The 18,162-nt window shown below is 38.3% G+C and overlaps 1 protein-coding gene across 2 annotated transcripts in view; it reads right to left on the bottom strand.

Annotated features, from left to right (window-relative positions):
• Positions 1-18,162, bottom strand: part of RICTOR (RPTOR independent companion of MTOR complex 2) — a 101,182-nt gene that overhangs the window by 61,959 nt on the left and 21,061 nt on the right. For both annotated transcript variants that reach the window (XM_063453995.1, XM_063453994.1), the window contains exon 3: positions 15,001-15,098. In XM_063453995.1, the coding sequence (XP_063310065.1) occupies positions 15,001-15,098 (98 nt within the window). The remainder of the gene's footprint in view (positions 1-15,000; positions 15,099-18,162) is intronic.

Genomic DNA, 18,162 nt, shown 5'->3' on the forward strand with positions numbered 1-18,162 from the left:
ATGTATAGATTATACTGAACAAAAAAACACATCAGATTCACTTTAAGGATAAAAGAGAAAAATACATTTGTCACTGCTAAACAAACAGACTACAATACTTTGAAAATGCTATACTAAATCTGCTACATCAGATGTAGCAAAGGACCCGTTAAAGACTGATGGGCAAATGTAAAACTGTCGCCTTTTTACTACAGAAATGACCAAGTACACTCATGCATAGAATTGATTAGATACGAATGAGTTCTGCGGCTGGTAAACGTTAAGATAGACAATATAAATCATATTGGGTACAAACAAAACGATAAATAGAATTTAAAGGGACACTATAAGCACCAAAACAACTTCCGCTTTATGGAGCGTAAAAGTCCAATACAATGAAGGAAGTGCACTTCCCACTGGTAGGCAGACTTAAACACGACAGTTTCTCTAGAAATGTTTTCCTAGGTTTAAAAATCATATAGGGTCAGAAACTAATACAGTTTGGTTACCATGGCTTGAAAGCAAAATTATTCAATGGCAGTTTTGGTGCTCTTGAGTGGTGAACCTGTCAGATTAAGCCTGTAGATATCAAGAGAATTCCCTGTTCGGATAAGCCTGTGGCTGGTCTTTTATTCATATTACCATATTCAGGAAAAAAAAAATATGAGCACCTGGTCATCATATTTCATTTTCAAATAAGTTCCATACTTATTTATATAAAACCAAAGACTCTGGAGTCCTAATGTTAACTTGACCAACAAAAGGATATCCATGTTTACACTTCAAACAAAACCAAAAAATATAGCTTCTAAAAGTAAGAAACTTTTAAACAGTTTGACTTCTTTACTGGGGCTTGCTGGGTGCTGCTGCCAGCCTTTACTACAGATGGAGTGCAGAGCAGGGTGCAATTCAGGAGAGCAGAAGTACCTGCTTATGAATCTCCAAGTTTCGGGCACTAGTGTAGGCGTGAAGCGATGCTTATCGCACCCCATGTAAGAAGTCAAAAAAGGTTTTACATTTTTTTTATACTCACTGCGAGTATGCTGCCGTTTTTATGGTGCTTTGAGTGTTCCTTTAGCCCAGGTGTCAATAAATGCATTTCCTTTTGTTTTAGTACATGCCCTATATTACCTTACATGTAACATTTTAAGAAAGTTGAGCAGCAAAGAAATTAATGGTGGATTTTCAAAATAACAGAAATCCATATTTACACATTTCAAAACATCATAATACATTTTAATACAATATTATTACATTCTAAAATAAAGAACAGTATCAGCGCTTAGTTAATATACCCCTATATTACACATAGGGATCAACTGTAAAAATATATAAAACAGAAGAGTTCCAATTCCAGTCTTAATGTGGGTGCTTTCAAATGTCCGTAGGGATTTGATAGTTGTACCAGTAAACTTTGTCTTTATATGTATCCAACCTTCAATAAAGAAGATACTGACATAGCGTAATATAGTTACAATATTTTATTTCCCATACGAAAAAAACCCCATAAGAAGAACTCTTACAGTATAAAATGGTGAAACTTATTTCTAAGGTTCACAATAAACATTTAGTGATGCAGAGTATTAGTTGGTGGATAGATGGTTACCGCTCCGTTGATGTTCAATTCTAGACCGGTCCTGTGCACACGGATCAGTCCTCACGGAATCAGTCCTTACAGGAATGTAAACACGTGACTATATATTGTATAGAGGGCGCCATATTTCCACTTGCCCAATAGCTTATGAAAATTCAGGCCTGAATAGTAGTAACGCCTCCATGGTGAGTGTACCATGTACTTGTCAAGCTTGCAGCGATCAGTAACTTTTAGTTCTGTCTAACTGTGTACAATTTAAAATGTTGAGCCTTGTATTTGCTGGTCTATGTACGCATGCCAAGAAAAAACTGAATTCTAAAAAGATGATTGAAAACTTTGAATTGGACTGTGTAAAGAAATGTCAATATCTTTAAAGGGACAATATAGTCACCCAGACCACTTCAGCTCAATGAAGTGGTCTGGGTGCCAGGTCCCTCAGGTTTTAACCCTTCAGATGCAAACATAGCAGTTTCAGACAAACTGCTATGTTTACATTTGGGGTTAAGCCAGCCTCTAGTGGCTGTCTTCCGGACAGCCACTAGAGGCGCATCTGCAATGATTGAGGCATATTATGTCTCAATAACTCAGAGCGTCCATAGGAAACCATTGAAAAATGCTTTCCTATGGACACTTTGAATGCGCGCGCACACACACACACACTCGGCTCCTGTGACGTCTGACCTGGATGCCGACGTCGGCGGGGGAGGAGAGGTAAGGGAGCCCGGCGCTGGTATTAGGTGAGCTACTGAAGTGGTTTTTAACCTTCAGCACCACGGGAGGGGGACCCTGAGGGTGGGGGCACCCTCAAGGTACAATAGTGTCAGGAAAAAACGCTTTGTTTTCCTGACACTGGTGTCCCTTTAACCTCTTGAAATGGTCAAGAGTCTTTGCACTGACTTTAAGGCTACACATTGAAGAAGCCTTTACGATCACACAGTAGGGAAAAAAATGCTTTTTTTTTATATCAAGTTTAAAAAAATAAAAATGTAAATAAAGTCCAAGTCATGCATCTGCAAAAAAAAAAAAAAAATTGAACCAAAGATCGTAACCTGGCGTCACACTGCAAGTTTTTAGTGGCTATTTATTAACTGGGCTTTGGCAAAAGTAAATATAATACTAAAAGCTAACAAATGCTACTTTTGCAAGTTCTGTGATTATTAAGCTCTGCTTTATGGGTGCGTTTAGGAATTGCATAACTACCTTGGGGGGGAAAAAATAATTGCTGCCATCCAAGATGGTAATCGCCACTTAAAAGAAAACTGTAGAGTTAGGTATACATATCTGTATTCCTAAAGCTACAGTCCTAATCCATACTTAGTCTTATGTTTTAAAGAGAAATAGATTATTCAGAGATATTGGCACAAGTGTGCAGGGGGCAACTTAAACCCCTGCACATGTGACTTTGGCAACCCAGAACTCTGTTCCGGACTGCAAAATATCAATTTTGTACAAAATTTACTCCTGCAGTCAGCACGCACTGCACGCTGCCAGATTTAACAATCTTCTCCCTTGAAACATATGTACACACACCACATACAAGAATTATATTCTTGTTTTTTTATTTAAATATTTAAAAGAACTAGTGCTACTTTTCCTGTAAATCATTGCAAACAACCAAACACATTATATATACCGTATTTAGATAATACCCCCACATAACATTTGTGGTATAACATAAAGAACTACCAGCACAGGAAACAAAGAGAAGGGTGTTAAACTGTTTATTCTACTAAGTCACTAAAAATAAACACACAAAAAAGGCTTTACAAATTGTGTATTGGCGGCATTAGTCAAATGGTAAAATCAAAGAGACAAAATCAACACCTTTGATCATTTGTTTTTTCCCCCAGAGAAACAGAAACATTCTCCTAATCTCTTTTTCAATAGTGTTATACCTTTTTTTAAAAAAAAATTTGTAGCTCACATGTCCTGCCTAAATTTTAAAATCTTGTATATTGGAACAATAACGTCCTACTCTAGACAGTTGACTCCTTGCAATACTTTTCAGCTATGGTTTATGGTGGCAACTCTTCCTGTGGACGTAACTGTTACAAATCAGTTTTTTTTTGTTTTTTGTTTTTTGAAATAACATTTGGATTTCACCCTGTCCTCTTCACAAAACAGGCTTAAATCCAAAAAGTTGATGGTATATTTATCCAAGTCTGGTGTAAGCTTTAAATTAAATGGATTTTGATTGAGGTATTGTACAAACCTATAAAATGACTCACGAGATCCATTCTACGTGATGATGACGTCATCAATATATATCCGCCATGGGACCAGGCTCACCGACCAGTTATGCCCGCATCACACAAAAAGGTCTTCCCACCTTCTCATGTATATGTTGGCATAACTGGGAGCAAACCATTTAAATTCTTAAGCCTCTAGGTATTAGCCTTTCTAGAAAACTATATAAAAGAAGGGCTATTTCCCACCATTTTTTGGTATCATTAACAGCCTTTATTTTAAAATATTCCTCAAGCCCTTTGATGGGTTTGGGTTTTTCCCCATTAATTAAATATGGCTTCAAATTTCTGCATTTGTATTTGTTTCCCCTCTGCAAACAGTCTTCTCTGAAAAGAATGAGAGACGAGGAAGATATGATAAATCCCCACAGGAGAGAGATCCTACAATTAAACAAACGAAACAAAGGTATATTCAAACTTATCCCATATACCTCTTACAGATATAGAAATACGAGTACTAGAAAGGGAACGGGGACTCAAATTTTCCCCAGCCCAGAAAGCAGATAATTACTCTGTTTATTGATCTAAAGAAGTTTGTAAGATCCTTGACTGTCAAAAGACTTTATAAAAAAAATCCCATCCAACCACAGTATATACATATAGGAAGTTATTTTCTTTCTTTTTACATACATATACTTTTTTTTTTCTCTAATTATTTATACGTTTTGTTTTCTTGATTATATATTGGATCTCAAATCTAGTATTTTTTTGCTTATATTTCAATTTTTTCATATATACATATTTATACATTATATATGTTAAAGTGAGAAATCAGTTAATCTGCAGATTAACTGATTTGCTCAGTTAAAGTGCGGAATCAAGAGTTTTCCTCACTTTACCTAGGTAATGTGCACATTAACTGCTTCCAAAAGTGAAAAATGTTTGTTTCTTTCCCTCGGTAAAAGAGGAAATTATTTATTACAAAAACATCCTTGCAGAACCTGTTTCACCCTTTCAGTGCAGTCTCTGCAGAGTCGTTCACTTCTCGTCTGAAGGCAGAAAGATTCTGTGTGAACCGGTCTTGATTCTTTTTGTGAGCAAGTTCCTTTCAATGCCCTCCACCATCAAATTCTCAAAGCATAGATGCATGGCTTGTTGCTTCTCAGACGGGGGTGGGGGGGGGCCTGGCTACTAACAATGCTGCTCTGGTAGTCCGAGAAATACTTCTCTCATTGAGCAGAATTAGACCAAGGAGAGGTCTGCTCATGGACCACTGATTCTGACGGTCTTCAAATATATGATGATATTGAGAACAGTGGAGAGCATCTGCTGGGATCATTTCAGAGTGTTGCTGCATAATGTGCAGGAAGCGCTTGCTCTCTTGTTGTGGTGGGGGCTCCTCGTTTCTTACCAGTTCGGGATAACGGTTTGAAGAGGTATGTGACTATGTGGTCCAGACAAGAACATAACAGCAGCACAGCTGTGCACACCATGGTGTCATATATATATATATATATATATATTTTTTTTTTTATTAACATTTTTATAAAATATTTGCATCACTTCATTCTATATATATTTTATACTTATGGCGTGGCTTCTACTAGTGAGGAATTGATTTCCCATTGTGTATTTCATTATATTCAATATGTCTAATAGACACATATCTTTATAATGAATAGCTATTGTGCTGTTTTTATGTTTCAATATTCTAAGATCCTCATGTTCCATAATGCTGGACTGCTTTTTAGCAGTTCCGGCTGATTTGGAACGCATGGTGTCATTGAGCTAGGACGCAAGCGGCGTTCATGAACTTTTCAAAGTCGAACGCAAACATAACAGACCTGGAAAGTCGGCGGAAAATTAAAACCAGCGACTGTGAATACCTGAAAAGAAGACTGGCGAGGACCTATGAGAAGAGGTTTGCTCCTAAATAACAGATCAGGTTGGTAGCAGATCCAATTTATGCACAGATGATTCTCCAATCAATATTAAGAACTGGTACTATTTAAAATGGGACTGGGGTGGTTGGGATTATGCATGCTTTGTTTAATCCATTGCTGTTTATTATTATTTTTATCTGAGGATGTCCATCTTGAATGGACAAAACCAATTAGATACCTTACCTATGTTTATTTGATTTTACAATATTTTCTTATACAAGACTTTTCATTGTATAAATAAAAAGATAACTTTTAATTGTATATTGACTCCGTCCTGTGAAGTTCCTGCTCCAGCAGAGCGATCAATTCCAGTCCAAGGAGGAGAGTGGAAAACTGCAGCCCATTTAGACTTCAAGGCGCTTCTCGATCTATCCTGTGAGTGCAATCAGTAGTTGCAGTCATCACACATGTTCCTATACATCACTATGTACTGTTCACCTTAGGTATTTTAGTATCCAGCTGTATCCCAATTTCTGTATACATCCACTTATCACAGTCTTCTGACATTAATACAATCGAGCCACTCTGGGGAGATTTCAAACATATGGTTCATGCAAGATGACTTTGCATGACCTGGAGGCACAATGCCAAGATGAATGGGCAGCTATACCTCCTGCAAGAATTAGGGGCCTCATAGACGACACTGTCATTGATGCTCAAGGGGGGCAATACACAATATTAAGAACTAAGGGTATGCAAACCTTTGAAGAGGGGTCATTTTTTTTCCTCTTTGTTGCCATGTTTTATGATTGTGCCATTCTTTTATAAACTACAGTTGAATATGAATCCTATATAAATTAAAAGAAATGTGTTTTGCCTGCTCACTCATGTCTTCTTTAAAAATGGTACATCATTTACCAATTCTCCAAGGGTATGCAAACTTTTGAGCACAACTGTAGGGCAGCACTCATTACCTAAAAGCATCAGCTGATGCTCTCAACCAAAGAGCAAGGTCTTGGCAGCTGCATTCTCTCAAACTGCATGTAAGGTCTTGTGGGAGTGTATGGAGATATCTCACAACAGAGACCAAAGTGCACACAACAAACCTACATTTTGTTAGCAATTACATTTAATAACCAACACTAAGTGGCAAAACAACTTTAGCTTTATGAGGTGGTTGTGGTGTACAGATCATGCTCACCACTCTATTCTCTGCCATTTAGGAGTTAAATCACTGTTTATCCAGCCCTAGCTACACACCTTCTGTGGAAGAAATTCACACAGCCTACCTGCATACTTCATGAAAAACAGTCTGTATAGTTTAGCTTAATTTATTGCATAGTGTTTAATTTATATTTTCTTAGCTCTTTCTCTTTTAATAGCCCGCTGATAGTCTACAAAAACCGCATGTGTGTGGTTAAAGTTCAATCAACAGAGATAAAAGTGCTGTAAGAGCTGATTGAAAATGAAACCATGTTTTTATGCTGGTTGTGGGAGTCCCAGCCAGGGGAGGTGAGGCTAGTACTACATAAACAGAAACAAATTATTTAACCCATTAAACCCCTTAAGGACACAGCTCCAGAAGTAAAAGGCCAGCAAGGTGGAAGTTTTCCGTCATGCGTCCTTAAAAGGACATTATATGCACCCAGACGACTTCAGCTCAATGAAGAGTTCTGGGTGCACTGTCCTGGGTCCCATAACCCTTCAAAGTTATTTATAGCAGTTTTAAGAAAATATATAACTATTCTTTACACTATAGTATCATTTTAAAGTCCTTTTAACATTGACACATGCAGCCTACAGGTTCACTTAGAAAATAGTTATATCACATACAATTTTCAAAGCACTAGGCATCATGTCACTCACACACATTCAAATCTATGAAAACATTTTTCATGATAAGATTTTCGCTTTCACTAAAAGTGTTTCCAAAATCTTGTGACTAAGCACTTGACGACTTCCTTCTAAAAGTATGAATGATATGCACAGTACATCAACAGAAGCAATTGTTCCACTGCCGAAACAAACTTGTTAACATTTATAAAGAGGATAACCGGTGTGTGTGGGTCATTGGAACGGAATTTGAACTAGAAATAACTTCTGATCTAGAAATAACAAGTTGAGAAAAAAATAAAAAAATAAAATCTGCTGTTTTCCACACAAAATTGGGATGCAGATGTTTTATTCTTTTTGCAAGATCTAGTTCAAGGTGTCGTTTTCCTTTTTGCTAGCAAACATAAATGTCTGGTCACATCTGATACCAAGAAAAAGATCAAAATCATGTGATCAGGATATTACTGCAAGGGTAAATCATTAACAACTTCTCACCGCATGCGGCACTGCATATGAACAAGTCTTGTGTGGGCATCAGTTATCGCAAAACTTGTCACTTTCAGAAAGGAATCATTTATTGAACGATGAAGAGAATATTAACTCTTAATCTGCCAGCATATTAGTATCTGCAATAGAGCATTGGTCATTAAAGGAAATCAGCGGGTAAATGAGACTAACAGAAAAGAAGTCACTGGGATCTTTGACCTTACCCGCCACCGACTTTGCACTGGGTACACACACACAATCACATTTTCCTGCCTAAGTAATGTTAATCAGTAAGCCTTTGACATCTGAAGGAAACTGTGGAAAAGGATCTAGCAGGATTTGCTATTTATTTCATTCCCTCTTTAACTCCAATAACACCAATAATATTCACAACCACAATCTGTGTCAGAAAGGCTTTGTATTTGCTTAAGTCTCCGAAATGTGTCTTTCCAAATTACTGTTCATGCAATAAATGAGAATTGAAAGAATACTCCAATATTCAATGATTTTGCATCACTTGATTATACAGTGTTCAATTGCATAAACCACTTCAGGTTTGAGAAGGTTTACTTCTAAGTCGACAACATTACTACTCTTTAGGAGAGAAATTAGAAATACAAGTGCAGAAGTATTATCCAGAATCCATGCCAAAATAATGGTCTTTATGTTCAAAGCATAAATTAACAAGTAAGATTGTGTTATTAAATATAGCATTACATGGAAAGGATCCAGGCAAGGCATGTGCCAAGGGATGTAAGCAGCAGCTGAACAGAGCATTCTCATCAGAATTATTGAATTGGAATACAACAATAATTGCGGAAGAGGCTAAACGATCGGTGTTAAACAACTACTGACCTAACATCTCAGAGAAACTAGAATTTGATTCTGTAAACACTTGAGCAAAACACTATTTCATTATCTTTCATTAAAGGGACAATGTAGGCACCCAGACCACTTCAGCTAATTGAAGTAGCCTGGGTGCTGGGACCCTTTTGCACTTAGGGCCACCATGGAGAAACATCCGCCCCACCGTCCCTGCACCCGAGGAGCTCTCCATCACTCAAGGTCCACGCAAGCCTATGATCCTGCTGGTGGGAAAGGTGAGGTCAATGGACATGTGGCACTGGGTCCAACAACAGCCTGGGCTAAGGGCGGTAAGAGAAACTGTCAACTATAGCTAACTTTGTGGAAATCACATGGAGTGCAACACTGTCTACTGCGTCTGATGGGAGGGGGGAGTGGGGCAAGTGGGGAGGTTGTACCCACCATCGAAGTGACTGCTCTAATGTGGCCCACATGCGGCGTGGTTTGAAGGTGTCTGGCTGTATCCTCTCATACTCCTTCAAGCTCTCTTTAACCACCTCAAAGCTCTTTATTTTCAGTTTGTTAACAGTATATTTCTCTTGCTCTTTGAAATTTCTTGCTCTTTACACTTTGTTTTAGTACCCAGTGGCATTACCAAATCTGTGTAACAGCATAGTTGAATCATCTAGTAAGCACGTCTAGAATTTATTTGCTGATCTGTATATTATACCATAAATTTTTGCAGCATCATCCAAGTGCCAAGCAACATAAAGATAGCCATTGTATTATGCCAATTGTTTTCTTATATTCATCAATACGATTGTTGTGGCACAGCATTATTCTTTGTATTCTTATGCGTGAAAAAAAATAAAGAATTAAAAAAATAATGAGATATATATATCAGAAGAGGGCAACGTTTTGAAGTCAAGAATGTGTTATATTAGGTAAAACGTATTGTTCAGTTACATGGAATAAGTCTCAGAAACTCGCATTGTTGCAGCTCATAGTTTTCCAGAAGTACATAACCTTAGCAGCAATGTTTGTGTATACAGGAGAGTTAAAGCAACTGACATCACCTCAAACCCTTACCTCTCTGGGGGCATCCATGCTAAAATGACTTGAAAGATCATTACTCTCCATCAATTTATTTTTACCCTTTAGATCAGGCTTCCTCAAACTCTGGCCCTCCAGATGTTGCTGAACTACAACTCACATTATTCTATGAATGAAATAGATAGGCTGAGAATCATGGGAGTTGTGGTTTAGCAACATCTGGAGGGCCGGAGTTTGGGGAAGCCTGCTTTAGATAGAAGCTGACATTTCCTGACAGTTTCAGAATTTAGACTGAGAAGTGTCAGTGTGCACGCACAGCCATCTCCATTCTGTTGACTCAATGCATCTCTATGGGAGACATTTGGACTCTTCGTGCAGAGCTATAGGAAGCGTCTCTAGTGGAAGTCAGAATAACAGCCACTGGAGAGAGCCTTTAAATGCAATGCAAGCACTGCAGTTTCTCAGAAAAAGCAGCATTTGCATTCCTTAGACTGCAAGGACAGGTTCTTTGCACCAGAACAAGTTGGAGAGCACGGATAGGCTGAAACCACTGTGCTAACCCAACTCTAACACGCTCAGCCAATTACCAGCACCCAGACAGGACAACATTTTCATTGATAATGCAGACTTGTATATCTCACATTTTTAAGGCATAAAGATACTGAAAGTTATTCCAACAAAAATTGCAGGACCTCAGCAGGAAACCTTGTCTGTGTGACAGCTATTAGATGTGGCCGTAGGCATAAATTCTCAGAAAAGGTTGTGTTAATGTCTATTAATGTCAGCCTGCATAGACAGGCTCTAAGCCCCAGAACCACTACATTAACCCCTTAAGGACACATAACGGAAATATTCTGTCATGATTCCCTTTTATTCCAGAAGTTGAGTCCTTAAAGGGTTAATAAACAGGGTTAATAAACTCCTAAATGGAAGAGAACTGAGCATTGACAAACGTGATCTATAAACCAAAACCAATATAAACTAAAAAACTGTTCAGATGCTTACAGTTACCAATATAAACTAAAACTGTTCAGATGCTTACTACAATTGTTACAGTGTCCAGTATTCAATAGAAGGCAAATGCCCTATTTGAAAGATTGATAACTCCGTTAATACACTTAACAACCAACAGTATAAATTTTCAGCAGCAACCCTTATCTCCCAAATTCGCATTCTTGCTTAAAACATTACATATTCACATAGCTTAGGAGTCAGCCTATTACCTCACTAACTATTAATCGGCAATTTAAACAGGTGTAGACAAAATGCCTCAGTGCAAGGAGATAAGGAGATAAGTGGAACTGTGTTGCATTGAAACCTTTCAGTGACTAAACATGATCTCAGTGTAGACCAGTATCTTAACACATTACCACTAATAAAACAAACAGGAAGACCAAATTAAATTACACTGGGAGGTGGTGGCTTTCTTGGAAACTGAAGCAATAGTGTGTCCCATTCATAGTAAAAAAAAAAAAAAAAAAAAAAAAATTATCTATACTAGCAAGATGGTGCGCTATTACAAGGAAACCCACAGAAAAGAAAAAAAAAAAAAAAAAAAAAAAAAAACAGGCTGGCTAGACTGCCTGCTAGACACTCATTTAATATAAACTGTTAAAAGTAAACTTTGTTTTGTTTTTTAAATTGCAGTGTATGGGTTATAAAACAAAATAAAAAATTATAATAATGTAAAATAAAAAACGTTGATCTTCTTATAATCTTGATGGAATAAAGAATCTTTACTTGGAAAGACCGTGAATGCAGCCCATGTTATATACATACTTTTTCCACCTGCACTGTGAATGTTTACATGGTGTGTTCAATAAAAACATGGCAACATTTCATTGTTTGTGTGTTATTGGTTTAAGCAGACTGTGATTGTCTATTATTGTGACTTAGATGATGATCAGATCACATTTTATGACCAATTTGTGCAGAAACCCATATCCTCCCTCCACAGGGTCAACCAAAGTAGGAAACTCCAACCTTATGGTAGTGCTAAAACTTTACTTTTAATAGTATTGAATAAAAAAGCAAATACAAACACAAAAAATATATAAATAAAATAAAAATGGAAAAAAGGGGGTGCAGACACTAACTTAGGGTGTAGATAGCAGATATATATAATTCAACCCACTAAAACCACCTAGTGATACAGAAACTATTGCGGCATAGAGCTCACTAAACCTGTTCTGAAGTATACCATGAAGATGGGCAGCCTAATAGGGCTAAAAACAGGACATGGAGGTGAAGAGAGATGTGGATATAGTGACCACATAGATCAAAAAACTTCCTACAGACCTTCTATACGTAGAGGAAGGAGAGGGAAGGGAACCAGTGAGTCCCTGTTGAGCAACTTAACACTGGGGATACTATTAAATAAAGTAGCAGGTAATAATGTTGCAATGTAAAAATGTAACACAAGTAGCAACCAACACTGCTGATGCAAAAAGCTAATGGAAGCTGGTAAGTGTAGCCAGCAGAATAACTTGTGCAGTAGTGCAAAAAAAAAAAAAAATCCAATGCAGAGGACTCCAAAACCATAACAGAGAAAATTCCCCTTCTCCTCCCCTCCTTGTGCCTTCTCTCCTGTTAACACTCCGAATTGCTAGCTCTATGTAAAACAACCGCTGTCTAAATCATACAGAAGGCTGCAGCCCCTATCCTGCCTGACGCGCGTTTCGGCGCTTCTAAATGCGCCTTCGTCAGAGGCAAATCAGTGGTCCTTTCGTTACACGGCTCTTTTATATGCATCAAGCTGACGAAAGATTGAATGGGCGTGTAGGACTTGTTCGCGCCAAAACCGGCGTTCAAACTAATTCCGCCCCCTTTGAGTGCGTGTCACTAGAGATTGACAGGGTATGCAGATCAATATTAACCCCTCGAGTACTAAGACCTAATGGGTATTAAGCCCTAGTGTAACATCACTGAAGAATACTTAGCAAGTTATTTAGAGGCAAAATATAACGCCTTGGAGACTGTGTTATCTAAGAGCTCAATGTTTGATAACCAGTAGTTTATAGGCAAAATTAAAGCCCCACTATACATATAGGGGTTTTGAAATATACTAGCAATTCGGAGTGTTAACAGGAGAGAACGCACAAGGAGGGAAGGAGAAGGGGGGGGGGGGGGGGGGGGAGAATTTTCTCCGTTATGGTTTAGGAGTCCTCTGCATTGGGTTTTTTTTGCACTACTGCCCAAGTTATTCTGCTGGCTACACTTACCAGCTTCTATTAGCTTTTTGCATCAGCAGTGTTGGTTGCTACTTGTGTTACATTTTTTGTTACACTTTAGACATTGCAACATTATTACCTGCTACTTTATTCAATAGTATCCCCAGTGTTACTATTGCCTCTCCTTCTTCTGTGTATAGAAGTTCTGAATGAAGTTTTTTGATCTATGTGGTCACTATATCCACATCTCTCTTCACCTCCATGTCCTGTTTTTAGCCCTATTAGGCTGCCCATCTTCATGGTATACTTTAGAACAGGTTTAGTGAGCTCTATGCCGCAATAGTTTCTGTATCACTAGGTGGTTTTAGTGGGTTGAATTATATATATCTGCTATCTACACCCTAAGTTACAGTGTCTGCACCCCCTTTTTTCCATTTTTATTTTATTTATATATTTTTTGTGTTTGTATTTGCTTTTTTATTCAATACTATTAAAAGTAAAGTTTTAGCACTACCATAAGGTTGGGGTTTCCTACTTTGGTTGACCCTGTGGAGGGAGGATATGTGTCCTCTTCTCCCCCAGGGTCTCCCTCTTTTCTGTTCCTAGTCCAGAATGTATGTAAGGGTTACCCCCTTCTTAGGATTCCCCAGACACACACCTACGCTGGTTGTCCCTGGCTACTAGCTGTTCTTTTTTGTTCAGAAACCCATATCATTCCAAAGGGTTCACATACTTTTTCTTACAACTGTATATATATACACACACATATATGTGCCAAGCATATACGATATATATAAAAATATTACGTATATGCTTGGCACACCTCAAGATCCTTGATAAAGACCCTATTGGGTTGAGACGGCTTTTTTATGTTGCACAGATGATTATTTGAAATGTTACAGAAACAGGTTGATGCTGCTCAAAAGAGCTTACAATATATGCCAGGTTGAAGAGTCCTTTCATCAGATAGCTGAATAGGGTGAAGCAACAATACTGGTTGAGAAAAGAATTAAGGCGGAATAATTCTGTAAGACGTTGATGCCAAAATCTAACAAATTAATTGTTTGTTTTAGCTAGATCGGTTTTTACAAGGTAAGTCAAGAAGTAAAATTCACCCTTTCAATTACTGCATTAAAAATCAGACAAAACCACTATAAGAATTAAAACCGATATTTTCCATCAATGTTATAGCAGCTTCAGAGCTGAGAGAGGCGGTGGTCTTCCAGGACCAGGAAGATGCTTTAGTTAGCAGCTGCCTCCAATTCAGGTCTATAGTGTTAGATCTTACCAAAAAGTCCTATCCAACCAAGTTTTATGGAATAAGTAGTTCAATCTCCACCAACAATTTCACTCACATAGGATGAGTGAACAGCGCAATAAATTAAGAGCAGCTATAACCTGGCTGTTGCTAGTTTACAAAAGAGATTGTGAATCAGGCTGTGCAGAGAAGAAAGAAACACCACATGGAGCATGCAGAATTTGGATGAAATTGACAGAGCAAAGGAGGAAGTGAAAACATTGCTGTGTTAACCTGATCACAACATGCATTACCAAAACATCCGGCAAGGGAAGCAATCTGTAGGACCCATTATCCAAATGCTACAAAAGGGCATGCTTTGGCTGTACATCTGATGTCTTCTTTATCATCAACAGTTTCTGACAATTCTTTTTGCAATGGTTATGTAATACAGTGCAGATAGGAGTGTAATACACAAATAAATCACAAAGTGCTCAAAATTGCTTGTATAGATTTTCACATTCCTATGCCTGTCAAAGAACGCATAAGGTTAAATTTTTGTCAAGCAAGTAATCACTAGCATTGTGTTTGCTGATAACTATACAACACTTGCGGCTACATTTCACAAGACATTTCATTGACGCAAGATCTATACCACAAATAAAATGCAATGTTTAAGTTTAAAAAAAAAAAAAAAATTACAACTGGTGTTTTGCCAGACTTGTCATAGCCCTTGAAAACCTGTGTATGTAGACTTACACTAAGATAGGATTACCTTAATAAAATTGTTCAAATGGCCCAGCTTTCTCATGTTGGAGACTCCATTAAGTTTGGCCACATTTTGAAGAATTTCTCTCAAGTTGTCACTTGGTTCTGGAGAAAACAAAATAAATATAGAACGTTACAATCTAGCCTAGAAACAAAACACATTTAGCAAAAAAAAAAAAACACGCAAGGGATTTTTATCCCCTTTTGATTTAAATGTTTTTGTTGAAAAGCAAACACAAACAAGATGTTACAAGGGATGAACATTAACATTGTACAGATTTGTATAGGTTTAACAAACATCTGAAAGAATATTTCAGTAAAAAGAACAAAAATAAAATCACCGCCCCTCTCCCATCAAAGCGGTGAGCCAGACTTTTCCTGTGTACAAGTGAGAAGCATTACGGCAAGGAGATGGGCAGCCACTCCCTCACTCCATGCAAACGTTGAAGAGACCTGTTGGTAAATTTTAAAAAAAATTCTAGGTTTGTTCTATTATGTTTATCATTCTATATCAGGAGACCAAGTCTGGAATATTTTTTCTGCCGGTATCTTTGTTCGTAGAGGACTGAAGTTTGTCCGTGAAATTAACTTTATGGCTGCTGCAAAAAAATTTGAATATTTTTGAGCAGTAGATGGAAGAATGTCAAACAGGGCTGCCTCACATGATACATGTATTCTATTATCAGTGAAGTTGTTCATAAACTAATCGAACTCCATGCAGAAACTGTAGTGCAGTTCTGCATCCCCACACCTGGGACTGTTGCAGGATTTCTAAGGCTTAGTTTGAATTGTTTTTCAGAAGACTGGCCTGCCGGATGGACAATTTTTAAGTGCATTTCTTGGGATGTTGCTGCAAACAAGTAGCTGTGACAGCCAGTGGTGTATTCTGGATTTGTGCTGCCCTAGGCACGACAAATTTTGGCACTCCCTCATCTAAATTTGAAACACACACACACACTCACCAATTATTAATATTTTTCTTAATCTAAAAGGGCATATCTCCCTCATCGCCCGGCTACAATATTAGTACTTTAACACCTAGGGGGGCCCTAAGGTGGCAGCCAGCTCTTGGGCCCCCCAGTACACAAGACAAACAAGGCATTTACCTGGGCACTTGGGGCAGCGGTTTTTGCCGCCCTAGGCAAATGCCTTGTGGTAAATACACCCCTGGTGACAGCTACTTCAGAGTAGCTGTCACAGGAACTCACACAAACTTTATTCACATGGTGTACAGAGAGCAAAAAACAATTGTCTACTAAGCTGTATATCCAAACAATTGCAAAAAAGTGGGTAACTATGCTTAAAGAGTTTTCCAAGCAATGGTGTTATTGGCAAAATCGGTGTCTGACACTAACACGCATAGCATGCGGATGCCTCTCCCCCCCCCAATGCTACCCTAGTCCTGCCCAGAGTCCATCCACCCTGACCTTCCTTCCCCTCCGATGCCGGGGAGTTACATCACCCAATTAGGAAAACGCTTGCAAGGGGAAGTCTGTATCTCCCCTTCACCCACCCTTATTTATACCCTCCCTGCATTTCTCAATATTCCTCTGTTTTTGTTTCATCCGCTCCTTCAACCATGTTCCAATCCCTCCATGACTCAGAACACGTGCATGCGCTAAGCCTGTAAAAAAAATGGTCTAAACAAATGCTTCTCTATAAGAAGAATTTGATTGGACCATTGAGTGATGTTAGACAGGGGTATGGAAACACTCGAGGAAAGCTTTGCAATCAGGCATTAGTCTTGCTCAGCCTGAGACAATATCTACAGGTTCCTTCAAAGACATCAATGTTGTACTCTTGCACATGTGCGACAGTACACCACTGATGCAGCTCCTAGCAGATTAAGTCCCAGGAGCTGAAGACCGAAGATGGGAAGTCCTGCAAAGGACAGCATTAGGCAAGTGTAAGTCACCACTTCACCCCAAGCGGTGATTTCCCCATTAAGGGTTTTTGCAAATATACAAAGACCCAGGACGTTAAAGGAACACTATAGTCACCTAAATTACTTTAGCTAAATAAAGCAGTTTTAGTGCATAGAACATTCCCCTGCAATTTCACTGCTCAATTCACTGTCATTTAGGAGTTAAATCACTTTGTTTCTGTTTATGCAGCCCTAGCCACACCTCCCCTGGCTATGATTGACAGAGCCTGCATGAAAAAAAAAAAACTGGTTTCACTTTCAAACAGATGTAATTTACCTTAAATAATTGTATCTCAATCTCTAAATTGAACTGTAATCACATACAGGAGGCTCTTGTATGGTCTAGCAAGCTATTAACATAGCAGGGGATAAGAAAATCTTATCTTGCAATAAAGAAAGCCTAAAGAGGGCTCTTTTTACAGGAAGTGTTTAGTGAAGGCTGTGCAAGTCACATGCAGGGAGGTGTGACTAGGGTTCATAAACAAAGGGATTTAACTCCTAAATGGCAGAGGATTGAGCATTGAGGCTGCAGGGGCATGTTCTATACACCAAAACTGCTTCATTAAGCTTAAGTTGTTCAGGTGACTATAGTGTCCCTTTAACAGCTGCTTTAACCCCTTAAGGACCAAACTTCTGGAATAAAAGGGAATCATGACATGTCATGTGTCCTTAAGGGGTTAAAGGACAACTCCACACCTATAAAGCACTTGGGAATATCCTATATTTACCACATTTTATAAGAGAGTGCTAATTTCTAAAAGTAAGCAGTTTAATAAATAGACCAAGGATCACCCCCCTGAGGTAATGGAAGTGACAGGCAGGATCTACGTGAGCACACCTGCCTCCTCCCCTACAGACCTCAGACCAGCCTCGGATCTCCAGACCAGTAGTTTCACAGATCTCAGATTAAATGTGCTCACAGATTCAGAGGCTTCTGAATGAGAAACCTCTGATTGGCCCTTACGTTGAGAAGTGACTGCAGCATTTGCAAGCTCTTTTAACATCTACTCCCAGATGAATACATGCATGGAAAATGTATTCATGTACAATAAATACATGCATTAAAAATATATGCATGTATTATATTGGTATATATCAACTAAACAGCGAGTTATTTTAAAATACAAATTTAGTTTGGGGTGAGACCTGAGGAAGAGAGAAAAACTCTCAAAAGCTTGTCTGAAGTATATTAGTCCAATAAAAAAGGTATCATTGCATACTGTAATACTGTATTTTGGCGTGCGT

Source organism: Pelobates fuscus, chromosome 5, assembly GCF_036172605.1.
Source record: "Pelobates fuscus isolate aPelFus1 chromosome 5, aPelFus1.pri, whole genome shotgun sequence".
Taxonomy (NCBI): Eukaryota; Metazoa; Chordata; class Amphibia; order Anura; family Pelobatidae; genus Pelobates; species Pelobates fuscus.